Consider the following 20,872-nt stretch of genomic DNA (forward strand, 5'->3'; position numbering starts at 1 on the left):
TGCAAGTAAGAAGCAGAGCACTAGTTTTAGACTTTAGTAGTGTAGTAGTGTAGTAGTGTAGTAGAGTATAGTATTACTCAAAATGGAAGTTTGTAAATTGTGTAAAGTTATTTGTTAATAAAAGCTCTTACTATTATTGGTAAATTTTGTTCTTTATTACTTTATAACTTTAAGATGTCATATACCCTGTTTTGAAGGAAACAAATGTTTGATTTGAGGAAACATTGATTGTTTGATTGTTAAGGAAGATGTGTTTCTATTTCATTTTTCAAAAAAAAAAAAAAAAGTAAAAAAAATTAGACACTTTGGAGTTTTTGAAGCATAACTCATAGAGACAAGAGTTGGGAAACTGAAAAAGGATCATTAATCATCCGTTGTGATAAGGATGTTTTTGCTAATTGATGATCTGGCGGTTTTACAATTGGTTGAGAATTCTTGTGGCTCTAAGACACAGTATAGAAATCAAATAGTGGACTGTGGAGTCTTGAATTAATCCTAGGTGGAAAGCGTAGCTATCGTGGAGCTTTGAACAGGTGTTGTGGAACCTCACATGGTTGTGACTTGTCATAATAATGGTAATGTAAATATATAATATCTTTGATGTTTGTAAGGGTATATACCTTGTGGACCAGTCTTGTGTTTTGCGAGTCAATTGGATAAATCATAAATGTAGATATTTTGATTTTGGGTTTTCATATATGGAGGCATATAAACAGTTTTTCGTATCAAGTAGTACTTGGTCTAGTGATAAGGAGAGTACCCTTCCAACTTCAAGATGAGGGTAGGGATTCTCCTTACTCTCAAGTGTTTGGCCCATTAAGATTCGAGCGAGGTTCGGACCATTCTTCTTACCAAAAAAAAATATATATATAAATAGTTTTTCGTGTGGCAAATAGTATCAAGGTTATGTTTTTTTTAGACTGAATGAATGTAAATCTAGTTCAATTCAATTTAAACAGATTTAGTTAAGTTTAGTTAGTTTTTCTCACAGTTTTAGTTGTATTCAATTTAGACAAATATGACATATCAATGCTGTCAATGTAGTTAATGCTTATTTAATACTAACATTCTCATTTTTAACTTTTTGTATGTAACTCTTAAGGTTGTATATATCATTTTCAAAGTTTTTTTTTTTGGATTTTAATGACAAATTCTTAGGAAAGAAGGTATAAATATTAGTCAAAACAAAAAACTTTAAAAAGTCATATAGTTGCACAAAAGTATTCTAAAGTTAGTATATAATCAGATATGTATACTCAAAAGTTAAGAATAAGATTCACTAAAAAAGATAATCCCTCCGTTTTAAAAGTTTTACCCGCATTTATTTTTCTTCCGTTTTTATAAGTTCTGATCATTATACTTTATTTCTTGTTTAGCAAAAGATATATAATAATTTAATCATCATTGACCACACTGTCTCTCTTCCACGTTCTCTATTTTTCTCGAACTAATAAACCTACACTCTCTCACACCATTAAAGAAAAAAAAAAGTAAACCAAGTGGACCAACTTTTACACTCTCTCTTCAATTTGCCTAAAATGTATATCTGTATTCTATAGTAATCGACTAAGCTTTAATAAACGAAGTGAGTATATGAAGATACGAGAAATCTTTGGTTAGACTATTTGATAATGAGCAAACTAATTTACTAGCAACAAAAGGTACTTGAGTTGAGGATGAAATGAGCTACATTGTTACACGTAATTTCTAGAAAGTTTTGATATTTCCACAATATCAATCACAACAAGAACAATAACTTAAGAAGTAGATAAGTATCTTTTACCTAGTTGAAACATGTGGTATCAATGTATCATAGTTCATAAGTGACTACTAAAATGGAGTGAGTGTATCTTTATTTTTTTATGGTAAGGAAAAAGAAATTATTGAAAGGCTTCGACAAGGAGATCCTCTCTACAAAGATCAAACAATTACATATAACAAAAATTATTAAAAGAAACGGTCTAATTGTAATATAAGAGTAGACCTAGTAACTAAATGGATTAAACTAATCACCGAATGAAATTAACCTAGTTATCATTGAACTAATTCTCTTTTTAATATCAGACTTATCATCGCCTAATTTTAATTTAAAAGTAGGCGATTTTTTACAAGTCAAACTCTTAAAGTTCGTTGTCGTAGTTAAAAAAACACAATGATGAGAAAAGATATATATACAAGTAAGGTTACTTTCCTTAAATAATAATATCTTTTCTTTAGATTTCATAGACAATAATGGATGTGTCAATTATTTTTCATGAACAAAAAAATATGTGAGTACTGACTTCTGAGTATTATACTTTTGTTTCTATTTTTTGAGGAGTATGTGGAGGAGTACTGCTAGAATGATGACTTTGTTCACAATTTCAAAGTAATTTCTAACCACAAAAATTGAAACTAATAAGAGCCAAGCATTCAACATTTCAAGATTCCAAAAAGAGTGTGAGCCACTCGTATGCAAGCCCATCCATTATCCATCTATCCATACACAAACAAAATCGACTCACTAACTAAAAGATTCACTATAACAAAATAATAGAAGATAAAAAATACAATAAAAAAAATGAGAAGTACATATTCTTTCATTGTGCCACCACCACCATGTCCACCACCAGCACTGTTCTTTAAACGCCTGAATTTTCTCTCTCCTCCAACGGTGAAATCTAAAACCCATTTTTTTCCTAAAATAACTTGTGAAGCCTCAATTAATCCTCCACCACCCGAGTTCGATTACCGTTCCTCTCAAATTTCTTCTGTTTCTCGTTCAGCTATTTCAGAAGCTCACCCTGAACTTCTTGATTTGGTTGATATGGGCTGTTTGGTCTTGGTCCAGAAACATCAATTTGGGCCTGTTCCTCCTTGGCGGGCCGAGTTTGTTGAGCCCGATGAGATTTGGTTGGTCGGTACTACTCACATTGATCGGGCCTCCTCTGCGCATGTTGATCGCGTTGTTCGGGCTCTTCGGCCCGATAATGTTGTCGTTGAGCTCTGTCGTAGTAGGCAAGTTTTTTCTGGCTTTTAATCAAACTTCGCTAATCTTATTTTTTGCTTTTTCTTGGGTTACAATAATAAGTTTTTTTGTGGTGAAACATAATATACTGCATACATCTAAGGTATAATATAATATACAATCTACCCATTTTAATTTCCTCACTGAAATCCAACATTGAGAGCGAAATACTGAACTGAACTAAAAATAAGTCGGGGGAACATGCTTTAAGCACGTAATTTGATTGAAAAGAACTATAAAGTTGAAGTTCAGAGTTTCAATAAGTAAGATTGAGATATTTATAGTGCATTTGAAGGTGAGACATACCCTTTGATTGAAATTTGTCATATGTTTATATCAGTATGAAAAAACTGTTACATTTGAAAGGGGCCTAATTTGCTGCGATTAAAGGCTTGCTACAAATCAGAGTACTTTAATTTCTGCCGGCAGATTTTGCATTAATTTGCTGAGGTTTTGGCCTAAAACCCACAACTATCTAATGTGTGCTTTGTGTTTTTTGTTAGTACAGCATGCAATATTTTGGCGCGGTTGCTTATAATACATGCAAATTGGACACTATTTTGCTGCAATTTTAGCCTAGAAAGTAGAATCATAGCAAATTAATGCATTTCTTTTCGCAAGTACAGCACTACAGCAGTAGCTACTGCAGTTTCTACTCCACTTACGCCCGCTTATGGCAGTAGCATTTCTTCCGATTTTTGTACCTCTGTTATTTTTTCCTACCTCCATCACCCCATAATTCAAGCCTGCACAACTTATTCCAAGATCCATTGCTACTTTTCCTCCATGTCACCTTTTCAACACACCAATTCGTGCTATGAAGTCGAAATTTCGGCAGTATTTGTCAATATATAGGAAAAAACTCAAATGTGGGAAACATAGCCTGTATAAAGCACAATATACAACAATCAAAACACCAATCCAACTACCTTTAATCATCCAAATTCATCCACATATACAATTGCAACACCATTCTTATTACAACAACCAATTTATCATTAAACTCAATCAAAATAACCAACCATAGCCATTCTAGCTGGTTTCTAATTTATTCACATGTACTTATTTTGCTCTACATCGATCTCATTCATAGTGACAGACTCATCACTAATTGAGGTCTTTCTATCCTATTTCGAATAAGAATGAACTCATCGTGGTCATTTTGGCCTATATTGGGTAAATATGAAATCATATAGGGGTTTTAGGCGTATTTCGCGTAAATGTGAACTAACTTGGGTCATTCTAGCCTTTTTGGACATCATCATTATTTTTGTGTATCTCACTGATCTGTTTTTCACTGAACCATCATCAGACCTGGCAATTGTGTTGCTCGAAAATCGGAATTTTTGCTTAGGGGGCAAAGCACATTTCCTAGAGCAATGCCATTGAGATATTATACAACTCCTCTTGATGAAATCAATATTGAGCACATCTTATATCTGTAAAAAGGTCAAACTAGGATAGCTACTTGATAAGAATTGAGGATGAAATGGTTACAATTTCAGAAAATTGAAGATGAGGACAACTAATATTATTTTTAATTGATTGAAGAAGAAAATACAATTGTAGGCTCTAATACAATGGAGACTTCAACCATTGTTGCGAAGACAGATCTTGATGATAGAGGGAGAAAGCATGAAGAATTTGAGAGAAATATTGGAGCAATAGGTTATTCAGATTATCCTCAAGAATTTCTATTCTAGCCATACGCTTAAACTAGTTTCTTCAACTTATAAACACCAGTAGTTTATATATTGTATAATCTTATGCTGAAGCAAACATATGACGATAAATGAAGTGAATTGCTATCAGCCTATCATTGGAGTACATTACTCATATATATTAGTGTATGTATAAAAGTCTTTCTTTTTTGTGGATGCTCTTCTTTTTGCTGCTAATATGAAATGTTACAGTTCCTTTCTAGTTACATTATATATTATATATAGAGAGAATGGTGAAAAATATTCAATGTAATCTGACATAGATTATCCAAAGTTATTCATCTTCTTTAACCAACATGTGTTTTTTCTTGTAAGTTTCTATTACGAATCATTCTCACCAAGGAATTTGTGGAAAACCTATAATGAAGAGAATCACATGTTTTTCTGGTGGAAGTGCATCAGTTTGGACATCTATATGGGATATTTTACATCAGATAACCGTAATCTATTTAGGATAGTGATCTGGTTATGCTAGACACAACAACGCATGTCAAATTCCTATGAGGAATGTTGTAGAAATAAATGTAGGTATCTGGCTTCCTTTTTCTACCACAATTTATGACTTATTTATGTGCTCATTCATCTTCAATCCATGGCTTAACCTCAATTGTCACAGATTTTCTCCAGAGCTGGGATAATGTACACCTCCAGCAGCAGTCAGCCAGAAAAACCACTTAGGTCAAATATGTTTTCCTTAGGTGGTGCTGAATTTTTCGGTGCTGTTGGCCGTAGCATAAACTTGGGTAATCCTAGTTACTTCTTTATCTTGTCATTCATCAAAATGGAAGAGTGCTGTCGCTAAACATGTTGCTTTCTTCTTATGATAGGGGGACAAACTGCATTAGCATTAAGGCTATTGTTGGCAGTCTTCTCATCCAAAATCTCTTCGGACGTTGATCGACCCTTTGGAGATGAGGTAGTTAACTTGCTAATTGCTATGGTTAGCCTTTGAAATGTATCAGGAAATTAGTTATCAAATTTCCTGAGTTATGATTCTTTGATTGTAGTTTCGCGTTGCTCGGATAGTGTCTGAAGAAATTGGTGCTCAAATAGTGTTGGGTGATCGGCCCATTGAAATCACTGTAAGTCTTATGTGATTTTATAACTTGCAAGTGCTCGGTTTTGGCTGACAATTTCAATTCCTGAGATAACTTCAGGCTGATCATAGGACTCATATATATCTGAAGTGAGTGTATCTTTCTCTTCTTTTAGCTTGAGAGGGCATGGAACTCACTGAAATGGGGTGAAAAGCTGAGCTTAGTGGGTTCAGTTGTCCGTGGAATCACATCTTCATCAGATACATCCAGAGACAATGTGAAGGTCATCCTTGCCACTTCATGGTTTTGATGTCCATTTCTTAAATTGTTTAATAGTCGGTAATAATTGGTGGTAAAAGTAATGTATTCGCAAAGAAGTTTTTACGCCAATGCCAATTTCCATGGCATCCTTAAATAGTGTTTTGTTTCACAAATATGATACTAGTCACCCAATACCACCTCTAAAGTGACACGGTGATAGTATAAGTCGATAGAAATATTGCGAGGGGGAAAATTGAGAATACATAATTTCTATCAAAAAATGACAATAGACATTGGGATAAGATTTTCTTCATGAATCTACCTATGACTTCATTGTGATTATCACATACAGTATATTATTGTCTACCAAATAGGCCATTTTGATTTCGATACATACATTAATGAATGGTTATATGCCTTAAATTTCTTGCTCAAGTTTTCAGCTGTAACTGATTACAGGAATTGGATACTGATGATAGCTCTTACCGGCTTTATGAGAAACTCAGCTCAGCATACCCTTCCCTTTTACTGCCACTTATACATGAACGAGACACGGTAGTGTTCTCGTTTATCTTAAGTTCAATCATCAAACGCAAAAACTCTAGCAGAATGCATCTTAATTTTTTTTTTTTCCAATTTTAACTTTTAAGGCTTACATTTGCAGTACCTAGCGTGGTCTCTGAAACGGAGCAAAGCTGTAAATAACTGTAAGAGGGTGGTAGGAGTAATCGGAAAGGGGCACTTGAATGGAGTGATTTATGCACTTGTTTCAGACCAGGGTAATCTACGCTTTCGTGACGTAGCTGGGAAAAAAGCTGGTGCTGTTGTTCCTAATGCTTGGATCAATAAATTCCTTAGAGATTTGGCAAGAGATACATTGATTGGGATTCTTTTATGGGCATTATATGAGCAATTGAAATCTGGCTTTTGAGAGCCAAGAACTAAACAAAAAACTCCTATTGTAACCTGTGAGAAAAGACTGTATATCATGTTACATGTATCTTCAATATAAACGGGTTTAGATTTTATCATCCCCCATAATTGAATGTCGAATTGACTAACTAATTTGTTCTGAAGGGAGTAAACAGAAGGGAATCAAATTTCATAGTATTTTCAAACAGTTGAATGTCGAACTTTATATTTTAAGATTACTTCTTTTTTCCAGTCAAAAGAAATATAAATAACTTGTTTTTTCATATCTCTTATAATAATACAAAAAAAAACGATTTTTTTCACCCAATCTCAACCTTAATCACCCAACCAGTCAACCACACCACCTCCCCACCAAGGTTGGTTAAAAAACCGTTGATATATCTACAATGACAACTCTTGAATACTTTGGTGTCAACTTGAATTTCATAAAATATCCTTTATATTTTTACTCTTTCAAGATAACTAATGAGGGCAAAAAAGCTCTAATGTAACAAAAGAATAATGTACAAAATCACCATGATGTCACGCACGCATCACGTGCAAAAATTACTAGTTTTATTTTAAAATTACTCCCTCCGTCCCTTATTAGATTTCCCATTTCTCCAATACACGATTGCCAATACGCATGTTGCATCGTTAAAGATTATAGGGTTATGCTACATAAGACATAAATACACTACCTAAAATGAAAATAAGTTGTGAATTTATGGAAAAATTATACATCAATTCATGCATATTTTTTCCATTTTTAACTTTTAGGTTTTCATATAGCTTTTTCCAAAATTATAAGGGGGTGTTTGGTTCAAAAAAATAAGGTATGAGGTATAGGTTTAGAATGACTAAAATTTATACCTAATGTTTGTTTGCAAAATATTGAATTTCTTTTCCTTTATTCCTTATTTGGAGTTTTCCCCCCTTTTTTACCCTCTCGTGTCACTATCATATGGTCCACCATTACATTATTAATTCACTTTTACTCTCTTTCTCTCTCTTACTCTAACCTCTTTTTATTTGTTTATTTATCTTAATCCCTTTCTCTCTCCTACTTTATCCACCCCACACCCAACACAAATTTAATTCTCAATGGTATCTGTAGTAACAGTAACAAGGAAAATCTTTAGGGAATTGAGGTAGTAATAAAGTTGAAAGTTTGTTACAAGTTGAACTTGTAATTAGTGTTTGGACAACAACTTACAAAGCGAATAGTAATACTTCGTAGTAGATATAATACCTAAACGTCCTATTATGTCAAATTTCTTCTTCAACCTCTCCCCTAAAAAACAAAGTACATCTTATATTATACGCTACTACTGTATATTTACCATCATATTTTGTTGGTATAAAAAATTAAAAACTCTCAAATAAACAAAGATGTGTAAAAAAAAAAATATTGAATGTGCCGTATATATATAGTTGAGACAAACCCCCAAATTTCTCTCAAATAAACAAAAGAAACATACTACAAAAGAATAAAGTACCGTTACACAATTTGTTCTAATCCTTGATTACATTTTCCACTCATCAAACTCATCATCATCTTTCTTCTTCAATGAAACAAATCATCATCAAATATTCAAATTCAATGCTCTTATTTTTCTCTTCTTCCACAACTACCCTCTTCATTTCTCTCTCTAAAATAACCCCTCCTCTCTCTCTCCTCCGCTTCTCCACCATGTCTGCAATCAACCTTCAAACTCACGCTTTCGCCGGAAATCCAATCAAACCCACACAAAATCTTGGATGCAACACGTCTACATTTCTCCCTTTCATTACTCATCAAACTCATCATCATCATTCTTCTTCAATGAAACAAATCATCTCTCTCTCTAACATTTAGATTCATCCATCTTAGTTACATACGTGAAAACTTGAGAAATCAACACACAATTTCATTTCGTATTTTCAGCATCGAAGATAGGAAGAGTGAGAGAAAATAAATTGAACATCTGGTTTTTCGGCGACACCTGAAATTTGGATCTCCCAAAAAAATAAAATTGGAAGGTTTGTTTACGATTAAATTTTTATTATTAGTTTTAAGATTTAAATTCTGTAGGTTATATGCCCATAAATTAGATTTCAGAAATTTGTATATGATATAATTTTATTTACTTGGTAACGTAAGATTATTAGAGAGATATCTGGATTTTGGGGGTTCAGTGTGGGATACGTTATTGCGTTATGATTGAACATATCTCTTAATTTTAATGAATTGTTGAGGATTTGGGTTTAAGCTTTTATGTGATTTTGTTCAATTCTTGATCATTTGGGTTATGATTGTATGTGATTTTGTTCAATTCTTGATCATTTGGGTTATGATTGTATGTGATTTTGTTCAATTCTTGATCATTTGGGTTATAGTTTTATGTGATTTTGTGCAATCTTGAATATAGTGGGTTTAGTTTTTCATGGAGGACTTGGGAACTTGTTGCTTCTTGACAAAAAGCTTTTATGTAGCACGGTTACATCACTTGATACCCGTTATAGTTTTGTTCAATCTTGAATATATTGGGTTATAGTTTTGTCACGATAACCGACTTGGTGCAATCTAGCCATCTGATTGATGGTGGTTTGCGGTTGGTCGAATCTATCTGTGGATGGCTGGCTTTGGGCTGCTTTAATGGCATTCTTTTTATTTGTTATTGTAGCTGCATTGACCCATCTCGTGGAAATGATACCTGACTTTGTTCTCTTTGTGTCTGTCCCCAACTTCACTTTATTACTTGTGGACAAGGAGGGATGGAGATTAATGGTTTCTGATTATTCATGCTAACTGTTCAAAGATTCTGTTATGCAGGGGTTGCAAGAACGAACGATTGGCCAACATAGATTTCCCCTTCAAGGTATATGTATGGGCTAATTTGTGCCTTCATGGGAGGTGTAGAGGATGGCCAACCACCCACAAAGTGGCTCAGATTATCTTGTGCAGGATCAAGCAATTTTTCTAGTGGCTTAAGAGCTGAAGAACAACCCGCAGCTGCTCGCTCTTTGAGGGATTTGATGGCTCGACCTATACAATGCCAATACAATGCCAGGGGGAAGAAGAGGTGATTGGTTCAAGAGGGGTGATAAAAAACTAGAGTTTGTTCGACTTATAGCTGGTGCCTTGTATGCTCTTGGTTATGAACGTAGTGGTGCTTGCCTAGAGGAAGAATCTGGTATACCATTGCAGTCTGCTGCAGTAAATTTGCTTATGCAACATGTGGATGGGAGGTGGGATGAAAGTGCCTCAATATTGCAAAGCATTGGTGTAGATGATGAAACTTAAAAACAGCTAAGTTTTTGATCTTGGAGCAGAAATTTTTTGAGCTTTTAGATGATGGGAAGACAATGGACGCTTTAAAGACATTGAGGACTGAAATTTCACCTCTGCATATAAAAACAAGTAGAGTGCACGCAGAGACTCTATGAAAGGAAAATTGCGTTCAGAAGTTTTTGATGAACTGCAGAAATTGCTTCCTCCTACAATAATGGTACCTGCTAAAAGGCTGGAATATCTAGTGGAACGAATTTGCAGCGTGAGGCCTGCTTCATTCACAACTCTGCAGACTGGGAGATGTCATTTATACTGACCATCACTGCGGAAGAGACAATATCGTACTTTGCAGGTTAGTGTATTTTTTCCATACCTGTATAAAGCTTCTTGTAATTGTGCTCCCCTCGCCTTTCCTCCTCTTTCTCTGTGATTTTAGGTTTTCTATTAGCACAGTATTCATTGTGGTGTTTTACTTTGCTCTTCTATTGGAAGGTAAATTGAGATTTTGGTTCTCAGAGTGGATATAGTTTCACAATGTTTGCTGTTATTTTTGGTCTATCAATCAAGTCACTTATATTTGCATTGCAAGCACTTAAGGTTTCTTTCAATGTTTAAAGGAACATCATTATCATGGTTCTTGTAACTTGTGCTTCAATTAGAATTGCAATACTTCAATTCCAAAGTGATGGCGCACAAACTGGAGTTTAGAGCACACTGTCTTTTAGAAGTACGTAGTTTAATGATTCTTTTTAAATTTTTTAATAAGGGTCTCTGCAAGTACCTTACTCTCCTACCTTGTGTATCTTGTGATGTTTGCTGTTGTGTGCTCGTGGTTCTTGTAAATTGTAAGCAGTATATTTCTATCTTCGTTCCTTAGCCTTTTTTTATGACGATGGAGGATTATCTACCGGGGATTTAGCTCTTCTTTGACATCCTACTAATAGGAAAGTGAAAATCCAAAATCCTATTCATCAAAATTGCAATACTTTAATTTCAAAGTGATGGCATACAAACTGGAGATCAGAGTTCACTGTTCTTTAGATGTACGTAATAGAATGATTTTCTTTATAAAGTTGTCTTCAAGTATCTTATTGTTCCACCTCATCTATCTTTAGGGGTGAGATTGCCTGCCCATAGAGAAAAATGCATCCTCATGGAGATTTTAAGGCTGCTTCCCTAATAACATTACACTTAAATTTCATTTCCATTACCACAATTTATTAACGATTACTAAACGCGCCGCTAAGTGTTTGTTCACTTCAACATATATTTCTATATTTTTCTGAACTTTCTGAACTTTCTGAACTTATTTTTGTTCTTTAGTGCATTTTTTTCACTATCTCTATCTGAATGTCTTTTATTTTTTCTGAAAATGTAAGATAAGTTGAAAAGAATAAACCTTTATGCCTTAATTATTCAAATTTAACTTGTCTAAATTTCTCTTTAATTTTCTAAAACTTCTCTGAAATTGAATTAAGTTGAGGAGAATTACACCCTTAGTTTGCCTGTTCATGCATAGTTTTTAATTGTGTGCGTCGTTTACGTGAAACTGCCATTACTAAGGATGTAAACGTAATGTTTTTGATATTTTTCTAAGATCTCTGGAACCTATGGAATACGATTTTGGTACAATGTCACTTGTTCTCTGGTTGACGTTGATTTCACACTTTCTTTTTTTGCATGTGCTGAGTGTTCATGTTAATACTTGTTCTTACTCAATTATGAGTAAGTTTCCGTGGGAGGAGAAGGATGTTTGATCCAATTGGTAGAAAAAGGAACTTGTTGGGTGGTGAACTAGGTTTAGAATAAGATTTATTTCCTTGAAGAGGTTTAGACTTTAAAGATCAAAGCTATTTTGATTGTTAGGTTGTTCTGTCTTGAAGCTACAACTACTCTTTGTAGGAGAAATGAGGGGTTAGGTAGGCGGGGGGTAGGGGTAGGTAGCGGGGTAGGAGGGGTAGGTAGGGCGGTAGGGTAGTAAGGGGTAGGGAGGGGGGTAGGGGTAGGTAGGAGGGGTGGGGTAGGGAGGGGGTTGGGGTAGGGAGGAATAGGAGGGGTAGGTCGATGGTAGGTAGGGCGGTAGGGGTAGGTAGGGGTAGGTAGGGGTAGGTAGGGGTAAGAGGGGTAGGTCGAGGGTAGGAGGGGGGCAGGTAGGGGTAGGTCGGGGGGTGGTAGTAGGGGTAGGTAGGGGTAGGACCACGGGGTAGGGGTAGGACGGGGGGTAGGTAGGGTAGGAGGGGTAAGGGTAGAAGGGTAGGACGGGGTAGGGGGTAGGAGGGGTAGGACGGGGGGTAGGGGTAGAGGTAGGACGGGGTAGGTAGGGTAGGACGGGGGTTGGACGGGGGTAGGGGTAGGACGGGGGTAGGGGTAGGTAGGGGTAGAGGTAGGACGGGGGTAGGGGGTAGGGTAGGATGGGGTAGGACGGGAGTAGGAGGGGTATGGGGTAGGACAGGGGGTAGGGGTAGGATAGGGGTAGGGGTAGGGAGGGTAGGAAGGGGTAGGACGGGGGTAGGGGGTAGGAGGGGTAGAGGGTAGGACGGGGGTAGGGGTAGAGGGGGTAAGGGTAGGTAAGGGTAGAGGTAGGACGGGGGTAGGGGTAGGGGTAGGAGGGGTAGGACGGGAGTAGGTAGGGTAGGAGGGGTAGGACAGGAGGGGGTTAGAGGGTAGGAGGAGGGTAGGACTGGGGGTAGGGGTAGGTAAAGGGTAGAGGTAGGAGGGGTAGGGGTAGAGGGTAGGACGGGGGTAGGGGTAGAGGGTAGGAGGGGGTAGGGGTAGAGGGTAGGAGGAGGGTAGGTAGGGTAGGAGGGGTAGGGGGTAGAGGTAGAAGGGGTAGGACGGGGGTAGAGGGTAGGAGGGATAGAGGGTAGGTAGGGTAGGAGGGGTAGGACAGGGGGTAGGGGTAGAGGGGGTAGGAGGGGTAGGAGGGGTAAAGGGTAGGAGGAGGGTAGGGTAGGTAGGGGGTAGGGACGGAGGTAGGTAGGGTAAGAGGGGTAAGACGAGGGGTAGGGGGTAGGAGGGGTAGGGGTAGGGGTATGACGGGGGTAGGTAGAATAGGAAGGGTAGGGGGTAGAGGGTAGGACGGGGTAGGTAGTAGAGGGGGTAGGGGGTAGAGGGTAGGAGGGGTAGGATGCGGGGTAGGGGTAGGACGGGGGGTAAGAGGTAGTACGGGGGTAGGATCGGCGGTAGAGGTAGGACGGGGGTAGGGGTAGAAGGTAGGACGGGGTAGGGGTAGGGGTAGGAGGGGTAGAGGGTAGGAGGGTAGGGTAGGACGGGGTAGGTAGGGTAGGAGGGTAAGACAGGGGGTAGGGGCTAGGAGGGGGTAGAGGGTAGGAGGAGGTAGGATGGGCGGCGGACAGTAGGGGTAGGGTATGACGGGGTAGGTAGGATAGGAGGGGTAGAGGGTAGAGGGTAGGACGGGGGTAGGTAGGGTAGGAGGGTGTAGGGGTAGGGGTAGGAAGGGTAGGACGCGGGGTAGAGGGTAGGAGGGGTAGGATGGGTAGGGGGGTAGGAGGGTAGTACGGGGGGTAGAGGGGGGTAGGGGTAGGGGGTAGAAGGTAGGACGGGGGTAGGGTAGGGGTAGGGGTAGAGGTAGGGTAGGACGGGGGGTAGGGTAGGGTAGGGGTAGGGGTAGAGGGTAGAAGGTAGAGGGTAGGACGGGGTAGGTAGGGTAGGAGGGGGGGGTAGGACGCAGGGTAGAGGGTAGGAGGGGGAGGGTAGGGGGGTAGGGGGTAGGGGGTAGGGGGTAGGGGTAGGTAGGACGGGGGTAGGTAGGGTAGGAAGGGTAGGTAAGGTAGGAGGGGGTAGGGGGTAGGGGTAGAGGGTAGGAGGGGGTAGGACGGGGGTAGAGGGTAGGTAAGGGGGTAGGAGGGTAGGAGGGGGTAGGAGGGGTAGGGAGGGGATAGAGGGTAGGAGGGGTAGGTAGGGGGTAGGGGGTAAGGGGTAGGTAGGGGTAGGAGAGTAGGACGGGGTAGGAGGGTGTAGGTTGGTGGTAGGGGTAGAGGGTAGGAGGGGTAGGGGGTAGGAGGGTAGGAGGGTAGGAGGGGGTAGGGGTAGGGGGTAGGAGGGTAGGAGGTGGTAGGTAGGGTAGGAGGGTAGGGAGGGGGGTAGGAGGGTAGGGAGGGGGGGTAGGAGGGGTAAGGAGGGGGGTAAAGGGTAGGAGAAGGGGGTAGGAGGGTAGGACGGGGGTAGTGGTAGGTAGGGTAGGTCGGGAGGGTAGGGTTAGGAGGGGGGTAGGTAGGAGGGTGTAGGTCGGGAGGTAGGGTTAGGAGGGGGTAGGTAGTAGGGGTAGGAGGGGGTAGGGGTAGGTCGGGGTGGGTAGGAAGGGTATGGGGTAGGTCGGGGTGGGTAGGAAGGGGTATGGGTAGGTCGGGGTGGGTAGGAGGGGTAGGTAGGGGGGCAAGTAGGGGTGGGTAGTAGGGTAGGTCGGGGTGGGTAGTAGGGGTAGTAGGGGGTAGGTAGGGGGTAGGAGGGGGTAGGTAGGTCGAGGGTAGGCAGGGGTAGGTAGGTTGAGGGTAGGCGGGCGTAGCGGTAGGTAGGGCGGTAGGGGGTAGGGGTAGGTCGAGGGTAGGAGGGGATAGGGTAGGTAGGGCGGTAGGGATAGGAGGGGTAGGGTAGGTCGGGAGGTGGGTAGGGTAGGACAGGGTAGGGGTAGGGGTAGGGGTAGGGGTAGGACGGGGGTAGGTAGGGTAGGAGGGGGAGGGTAGGAGGAGGTAGGACGGGGGTAGGGGGTATAGGAGGGGATAGGGGTAGGTAGGGCGGTAGGGATAGGAGGGGTAGGGGTAGGTCGGAGGTGGGTGGGTAGGACAGGGTAGGACGGGGGTAGGGGTAGGTAGGGTAGGAGGGGGAGGGGGTAGGAGGAGGTAGGACGGGGGGTAGAGGGAGGTAGGACGGGGTAGGGGTAGGACGGGGGTAGAGGGAAGGTAGGACGGGGGGTAGGGGTAGGAGGGGGTAGAGGGACGGGGGTAGGAGGGTGTAGAGGGTAGGACGGGGGCAGTGGGTAGGTGTAGAGATGAATCTGGACAAGGTCCTCTAGGATCCAGGTGGATCCGTTTTTTAGGCAAGGATCCACATCCTTCCCGGATTCACTGGGTAATAAAAATGAGGATCCAGATCAACCAAAAAATACATCTTATTTTTAAAAAATAACCATTGCAACTGCTTACAAGTATTCAATTTTCAAACTGTAGATTAGTTATCAACTCAATTTTTATTAAACTTAATTATCCTGTAAATTCGCACCAAAATCACACATTAATTAAAATAATAATCTAAAATTCAAGCGAAAATCCATTTTACACGTACTAACTAATATTATAATATTATCAAAATGTAATATTAAATTATAATAATATTATAAAAATGGGTAAACGGATCTGGATCTAGGTAATAATTTAGGACTCGTTCCAGATCCGTTTTTTTCAAAGAGGATCCAGATTCTAGTCCAAAAAATATTAATTAGTAATCATAAGAAATGGATCTGGATCCACGAATTTATGTAGGGTCCATTACCCATTGCCATCATTGAAAAAAAGGATTAGTCATTTATTATTTGAAGATTTGGGGTTAATAGTTAAAATTCATGGATTTTTTATTCAAATATTTATACATGAAAAATCGAGATTATCAGATAGCTTGTAGTCCGTTATTTTCTAAAATGTATCCCTAAATTTCTTCACTGGTATTGAGTTAAGTACTAGCTGGTGCATTGATTGTTCTATATCCATGAATTCTTCTATATTCATGTTTGCGGTTCTTCTATATCCATGTATTCTTAATCAGTGGTTGAATTCATCATTTTTTTAACTTTCAGTTTTCTAGAAATTTGCTATTGCATTTAATTTGTCTCTTACCTAAAAAATATTGGCAAGTTATTGATACGAGCACCACCTTATTTGTGACATTACATGATTTAGACATCAGCTAAACCCTCAAATCTTAAATCACCTATGTTTCTTCTCAAGTGGTGGTATATAGCTAATTCAAATCATTTCCTCATACTATTGCCAATTGTAAGGGGGTGGATACTACTCAATTCCTCTAATTTCATATTTGTTGCCCACCTATATGCACATAAAAACATGTATCAAAAAATATTTCTTTATCTTGATCAATTATATAGCATCCAATATTTAGCTAAATGAAGCACAAGCATACTCCCCCACTCTACCAATATACTTCCTCCGTAATAGAAGAATGCAACAATTTGGTATTATTTGTAAGGTATAAAATATTCAATTGTCGTATTCTTTATATTTCTGAGGAAGTATACCACATACAACAAAAGTACAAAAACACTTGATTTCCATAGAACGAGACATCCCAAGTTTGCAACCAGTATAAGAATCTATGATTACCGCAAAACGTTTTGTGAGAGCTAAATTGATAAAACTCGATCAGATAAGAAATGAGATGTTCAACACTGTCATGGATTATCAAATACTCCCTCCGTCCTTTATTAGTTTACCTCTTTCTTTTGCATAGAGCTTTAGAAGAAATAATGTTGTGGATCATAAAAAGAAAGAGAAACCATTATTTTATATTAAAGTTGAATGTATGTGGGATAAAAAGTTTGTGATTCCATTTCAAATGCAGCAAAAAAAGAAAGGTAAACTAATAAGGAACACCCTTAAAAGGAATACTGGTAAACTAATAGAGGACATAGGTAGTATTTTACAACCATCTAAAACGGCACATGATGAATGCTTGAACAATTGCATCATAATAAGTGATCCCAAAGGTTGATATGAAGTTGAAAAGACTTACCCACTTTAAGCAATCATCAAACTCCCTCCCCAGAGATGCACAAAATAATATAAGTTTATGTCAACAAGAAATCTTTTAAGTTTAGTAAACATGATTTGGTACAACACCCTCCCAGTTCCATCGCTCTCCAATCATCATTCCAAATTATAATGTTAGCATTGTATTAGGACAAGCATAGGGGAGTACTATTTTTCTTTTGTCTTATTGAGATAGTAATTTCTAATAAAAATTAATTCTATAACATTGACCAAAAATCACAGAAGATTCCTCATAATTAAAGAAAAATTCAAATAACACAAACAAAGATTAAGAATACTCCTGAAATGTAGTTAGAAAAAAATAAGTAGGAAGAGAGAAAATATCTAAGTTTTCAAACATCGAAAAAAAAAAAAACTTCCACCAATTAGGGGACCGAACAGTAAGTATTTTGTCTTCATTGTAAAACTAATGATAAAATTTGAACATATAACTCATAGAGATATTCTAATCCACATGCACGTATAATATCATCTAAACAAGAATCTCTTCCACTAACTTCTTCATACATGAAACAAGAGTTATTGGATGCTCAAAATATCCAAACTTAATAGTGAATAAATTTTACAGCCTTGACTTGTCACTAATACCATCCTCTGCCTATATGCAACAATGACAATAAATCCAAATCCCTTTTTCCACCGATAATCAAATAATCTCATCCATGATATCAAATATAATGTCTCGAATCTCGAGAAGCAATCGCCCCCATAAAAGCTTAACATCTTTACAATAAACCTAAAAAATATTACTCCACTTATAACTTCATTGACACATCACATCATCCACATATCACCTTCAAACCTTATGTTACCTGGTTTTTCTTTACCCCAAAAGGCATACAATTTATTCAAAGCATTTGCTCTCATTTGCTGCAAACCAGAGCCAAATTTCCATTTTCCACCAATAAACACATAAATCTCCGCCATTCAACCATAATATATCCCCTATCCTATTGCTCCATAAAAGCTTGACATCTTTACAATAAACCCAAAGTGAGGTGGTGGTGGGGGGGGGGGGGGATCACATACTACGCTAATTCATAAATTTTGTCAACACTAATTACCCATTTGTTGTCAGCAATATGCCCACAAAAAATCCACAAGGATTTATGATAAAATAAACAATAGCAATATGCCCACAAAAATTCCACAAGGATTTATCATCATTTCGCAATACCAACTATAATAAAGCACATACTTCGAAAACTAATTGTTTCCTAAAGAATTCTTTAACATGCTTACAATAAACCCTGAATACATTACTCCACTTATATCTTGATATAAGCACCTTCCTTTAACACATCACATGATAAGCATATCACCAAAAAAGCCCTAAACCTTGTATTACCTTTTTATCCCCAAGTTGTACACAATTAATCCAAAACATTTCCTCTAATTTCACTGCAAACCAGTACAGGGTGGACACAACTAAATTCCTATAAAGCCATCATTATTTGTCACTTGACAACGCTAATTTCACAATGTTGTCAGCTATATGCCCGTAAAAACATTTAACAGAGAGGCTATATGATGAAGAATTGAACAAAGGCATCATTACACTTGCTTCAGTATACTAGATCCAAAACCAAATATGATGCAGAGAAGCCAAGACAGAGGTAAACAATCTCTTCAACTATTTCCAGCATGACCATATTCTTTCAAGGGAAGTTTTGCATCCGTTCAAAACTCGCATCAAATCACATTCCCACATACCCACAGGCCACAAGTCCACAACATACAAAACTCATCATCGTATAGACCTCCCTAAGTAAGCTAGTAGACAACAAGCATTGACATCAGCCCATACTTGGAAGTTATACAACACATGGTACCTACCTAACACTGATTTTTTGGCTTTAAATACTGGAAAACAAAAATATTAGAGCAAAAATAAGTTGTGAAAGTTGTGAGCAAGAAGATTTTCAGTTTAGACTAACATATCTTAATACAATAATTAAGAAAATAAATACACCCACCATGCTACTTCCTATCTATCCTGAATCTTTATTCCAATCTCTCCTCTCTATTGTTATTGAGGACACCTCCAAGTAACTTTTCACGTCACAGCACATATAATTCCATCTAAACAAGAATCTCTCTCACTTCATCATACAAGAAACCATAGCCATTCGGTGCTCATCATACCCACTAATTAAACCTTTGTTCTGAACGAAATTTTCCCACCTCGAAATATCATTAATAACATTCGTGGTCAACCATATCTATAAATCCGTCACAAATCTGTTACAGTTAGAGGTAAGTATCCAATTGGCCCAATGAAGTTAACATGACAACAAATCTCCTATTATAAAGTCTCACAAATCTCACTAACAATACCAACCATTACCAATCACATAAACTTGAGAACCCACATATCGCTTCATAAAAAATTCTTAACATGCTTACAATAAACCCTCCAAACTTACTCTGCTTATACCTTGATCGTAGCACCTTCCTTTGACACTTAACATAATACAAAGACCACAAAAAAAGCCTTAAGCTTTATGCCACTTTTTTTTCCCGTAAGTGGTATAAAATTAATTCATAACTTTTTTTTGCTAGAAACATAAACGGGAAACAAAACTTAGTTCCACTAAATTCATAATTGTTGTTTGCAGTATTTTCACATTTGTTATCAACTTTATGCCCATAAAAACTTTTAACAAATAGGCCAATTGGTGAAACTTAAAATTTAGCATCATTTCGCTTGCTTCATAATACTAGATCGCAAAGTCAATTATGATGCAAGAAGACCATACAAAAACATCCAATCATACTCCTTCAAGAAGCTTTGTGTCCATTCCAAACTCACATCAAATCAAATACCCACAGACCCACAAGATTAAACAAAACTCAGTTTATAAACAATGGTAGCCGGTAGGTTGAGCTATCCTACAGCAAACATTCAGTTTCCCAAATACTTCAGAAATTCACACATAACATGCCACCTACCTAAGGATCTATTTGTTCTGAGCCTTAAATACTTCATCCGTTCTCTTTAATTGCACTATTTCGGGTTTACGTTTGCCGAGATGCTTCTTTGAATGTCAAATCTCTAATTGCACACAGGTAAAAGTTATGAAAAAATTGACAATTGGAATCCTTGCATCGAGACAAATCTAACAAGACCCCATTTGATAATGTTTTTTCTTAAATAATCATGTGAGATAGAACAAAGTTGGTTGATTCATAGTGCCAAAAATGAAAAGGTGCAATTAAAAAACCACAAGAAGTATCAGAATAGCATGGCAAAAATAAGTTAATGACAACAAGAATATTTTCAATTTAACACAATATAACTTAGTAAACTTAAAATATACACACCCTCCCAATTTCTCTCTCTCCTTAATCTTTGTTCCAATCTCTAATGTTAGCATTATATTGTGACACAAGGAGTAATATATTCATGTATTTCTTGAATAATTATTTCTAATAAAAATCCTTGTAATCTCCTTGAATTATAGATAGATGAAATATATAAAAAAAAAACATGATCAAAATCACCTAATACACATTCTTAAAAAACACGAAGTGGTAAGAGAAAAGCACGAAAACAAAATGTTGGGAAAAAGACAAAAAAAAAAACGAATTTGATGAGATCTAGAAAAAAAGCAGGCTAACCAACTCTAATGCTTCATTTAGAACATCCGAAAAAGAAAAACTGACACTAATTTAAGGAAGGATCAGTAATTTAAATACTAATACTGACGCTAAGATTACCATCAAGTAACTTCCCAAATAAGGTTGACATATAATTTCATCCAAACAAGACTCTCTTTCACTAAGCAACAACGACAATAAAATCCAAATCAACTGAGTTACTATTCACATTTCCTCAATATCAAGACATTACTCCACTA

At 38.0% G+C, this 20,872-nt stretch overlaps 1 protein-coding gene and 1 long non-coding RNA gene across 3 annotated transcripts; both read left to right on the plus strand.

Moving 5' to 3' along the window:
* Positions 1-2,499: 2,499 nt before the first annotated feature.
* LOC104906453 (uncharacterized) lies at positions 2,500-7,072 on the plus strand. Of its 2 annotated transcripts, none has more exons than XM_010695206.4 (7): positions 2,500-2,997; positions 5,356-5,471; positions 5,556-5,644; positions 5,736-5,810; positions 5,941-6,048; positions 6,486-6,581; positions 6,691-7,072. In XM_010695206.4, exons 1-7 carry the CDS (start codon positions 2,561-2,563, stop codon positions 6,955-6,957), a joined length of 1,188 nt encoding a protein of 395 aa, XP_010693508.2. In that variant the 5' UTR covers positions 2,500-2,560; the 3' UTR covers positions 6,958-7,072. The 2 variants fall into 2 exon arrangements, with proteins under 2 accessions (XP_010693508.2, XP_057249548.1); XM_057393565.1 differs by lacking the exon at positions 2,500-2,997 and adding an exon at positions 5,090-5,252 and having other exon boundaries at positions 5,345-5,471.
* A 1,357-nt stretch (positions 7,073-8,429) lies between these two features.
* LOC125495458 (uncharacterized) lies at positions 8,430-11,001 on the plus strand. The gene is made up of 2 exons (XR_007272186.2): positions 8,430-8,960; positions 9,754-11,001. It is a non-coding gene; the product is annotated as an uncharacterized LOC125495458 (long non-coding RNA).
* The last annotated feature ends 9,871 nt before the right edge of the window (positions 11,002-20,872 follow it).

The sequence above is a fragment of the Beta vulgaris genome, chromosome 3, assembly GCF_026745355.1.
Source record: "Beta vulgaris subsp. vulgaris cultivar EL10 chromosome 3, EL10.2, whole genome shotgun sequence".
Lineage (NCBI taxonomy): Eukaryota > Viridiplantae > Streptophyta > Magnoliopsida > Caryophyllales > Amaranthaceae > Beta > Beta vulgaris.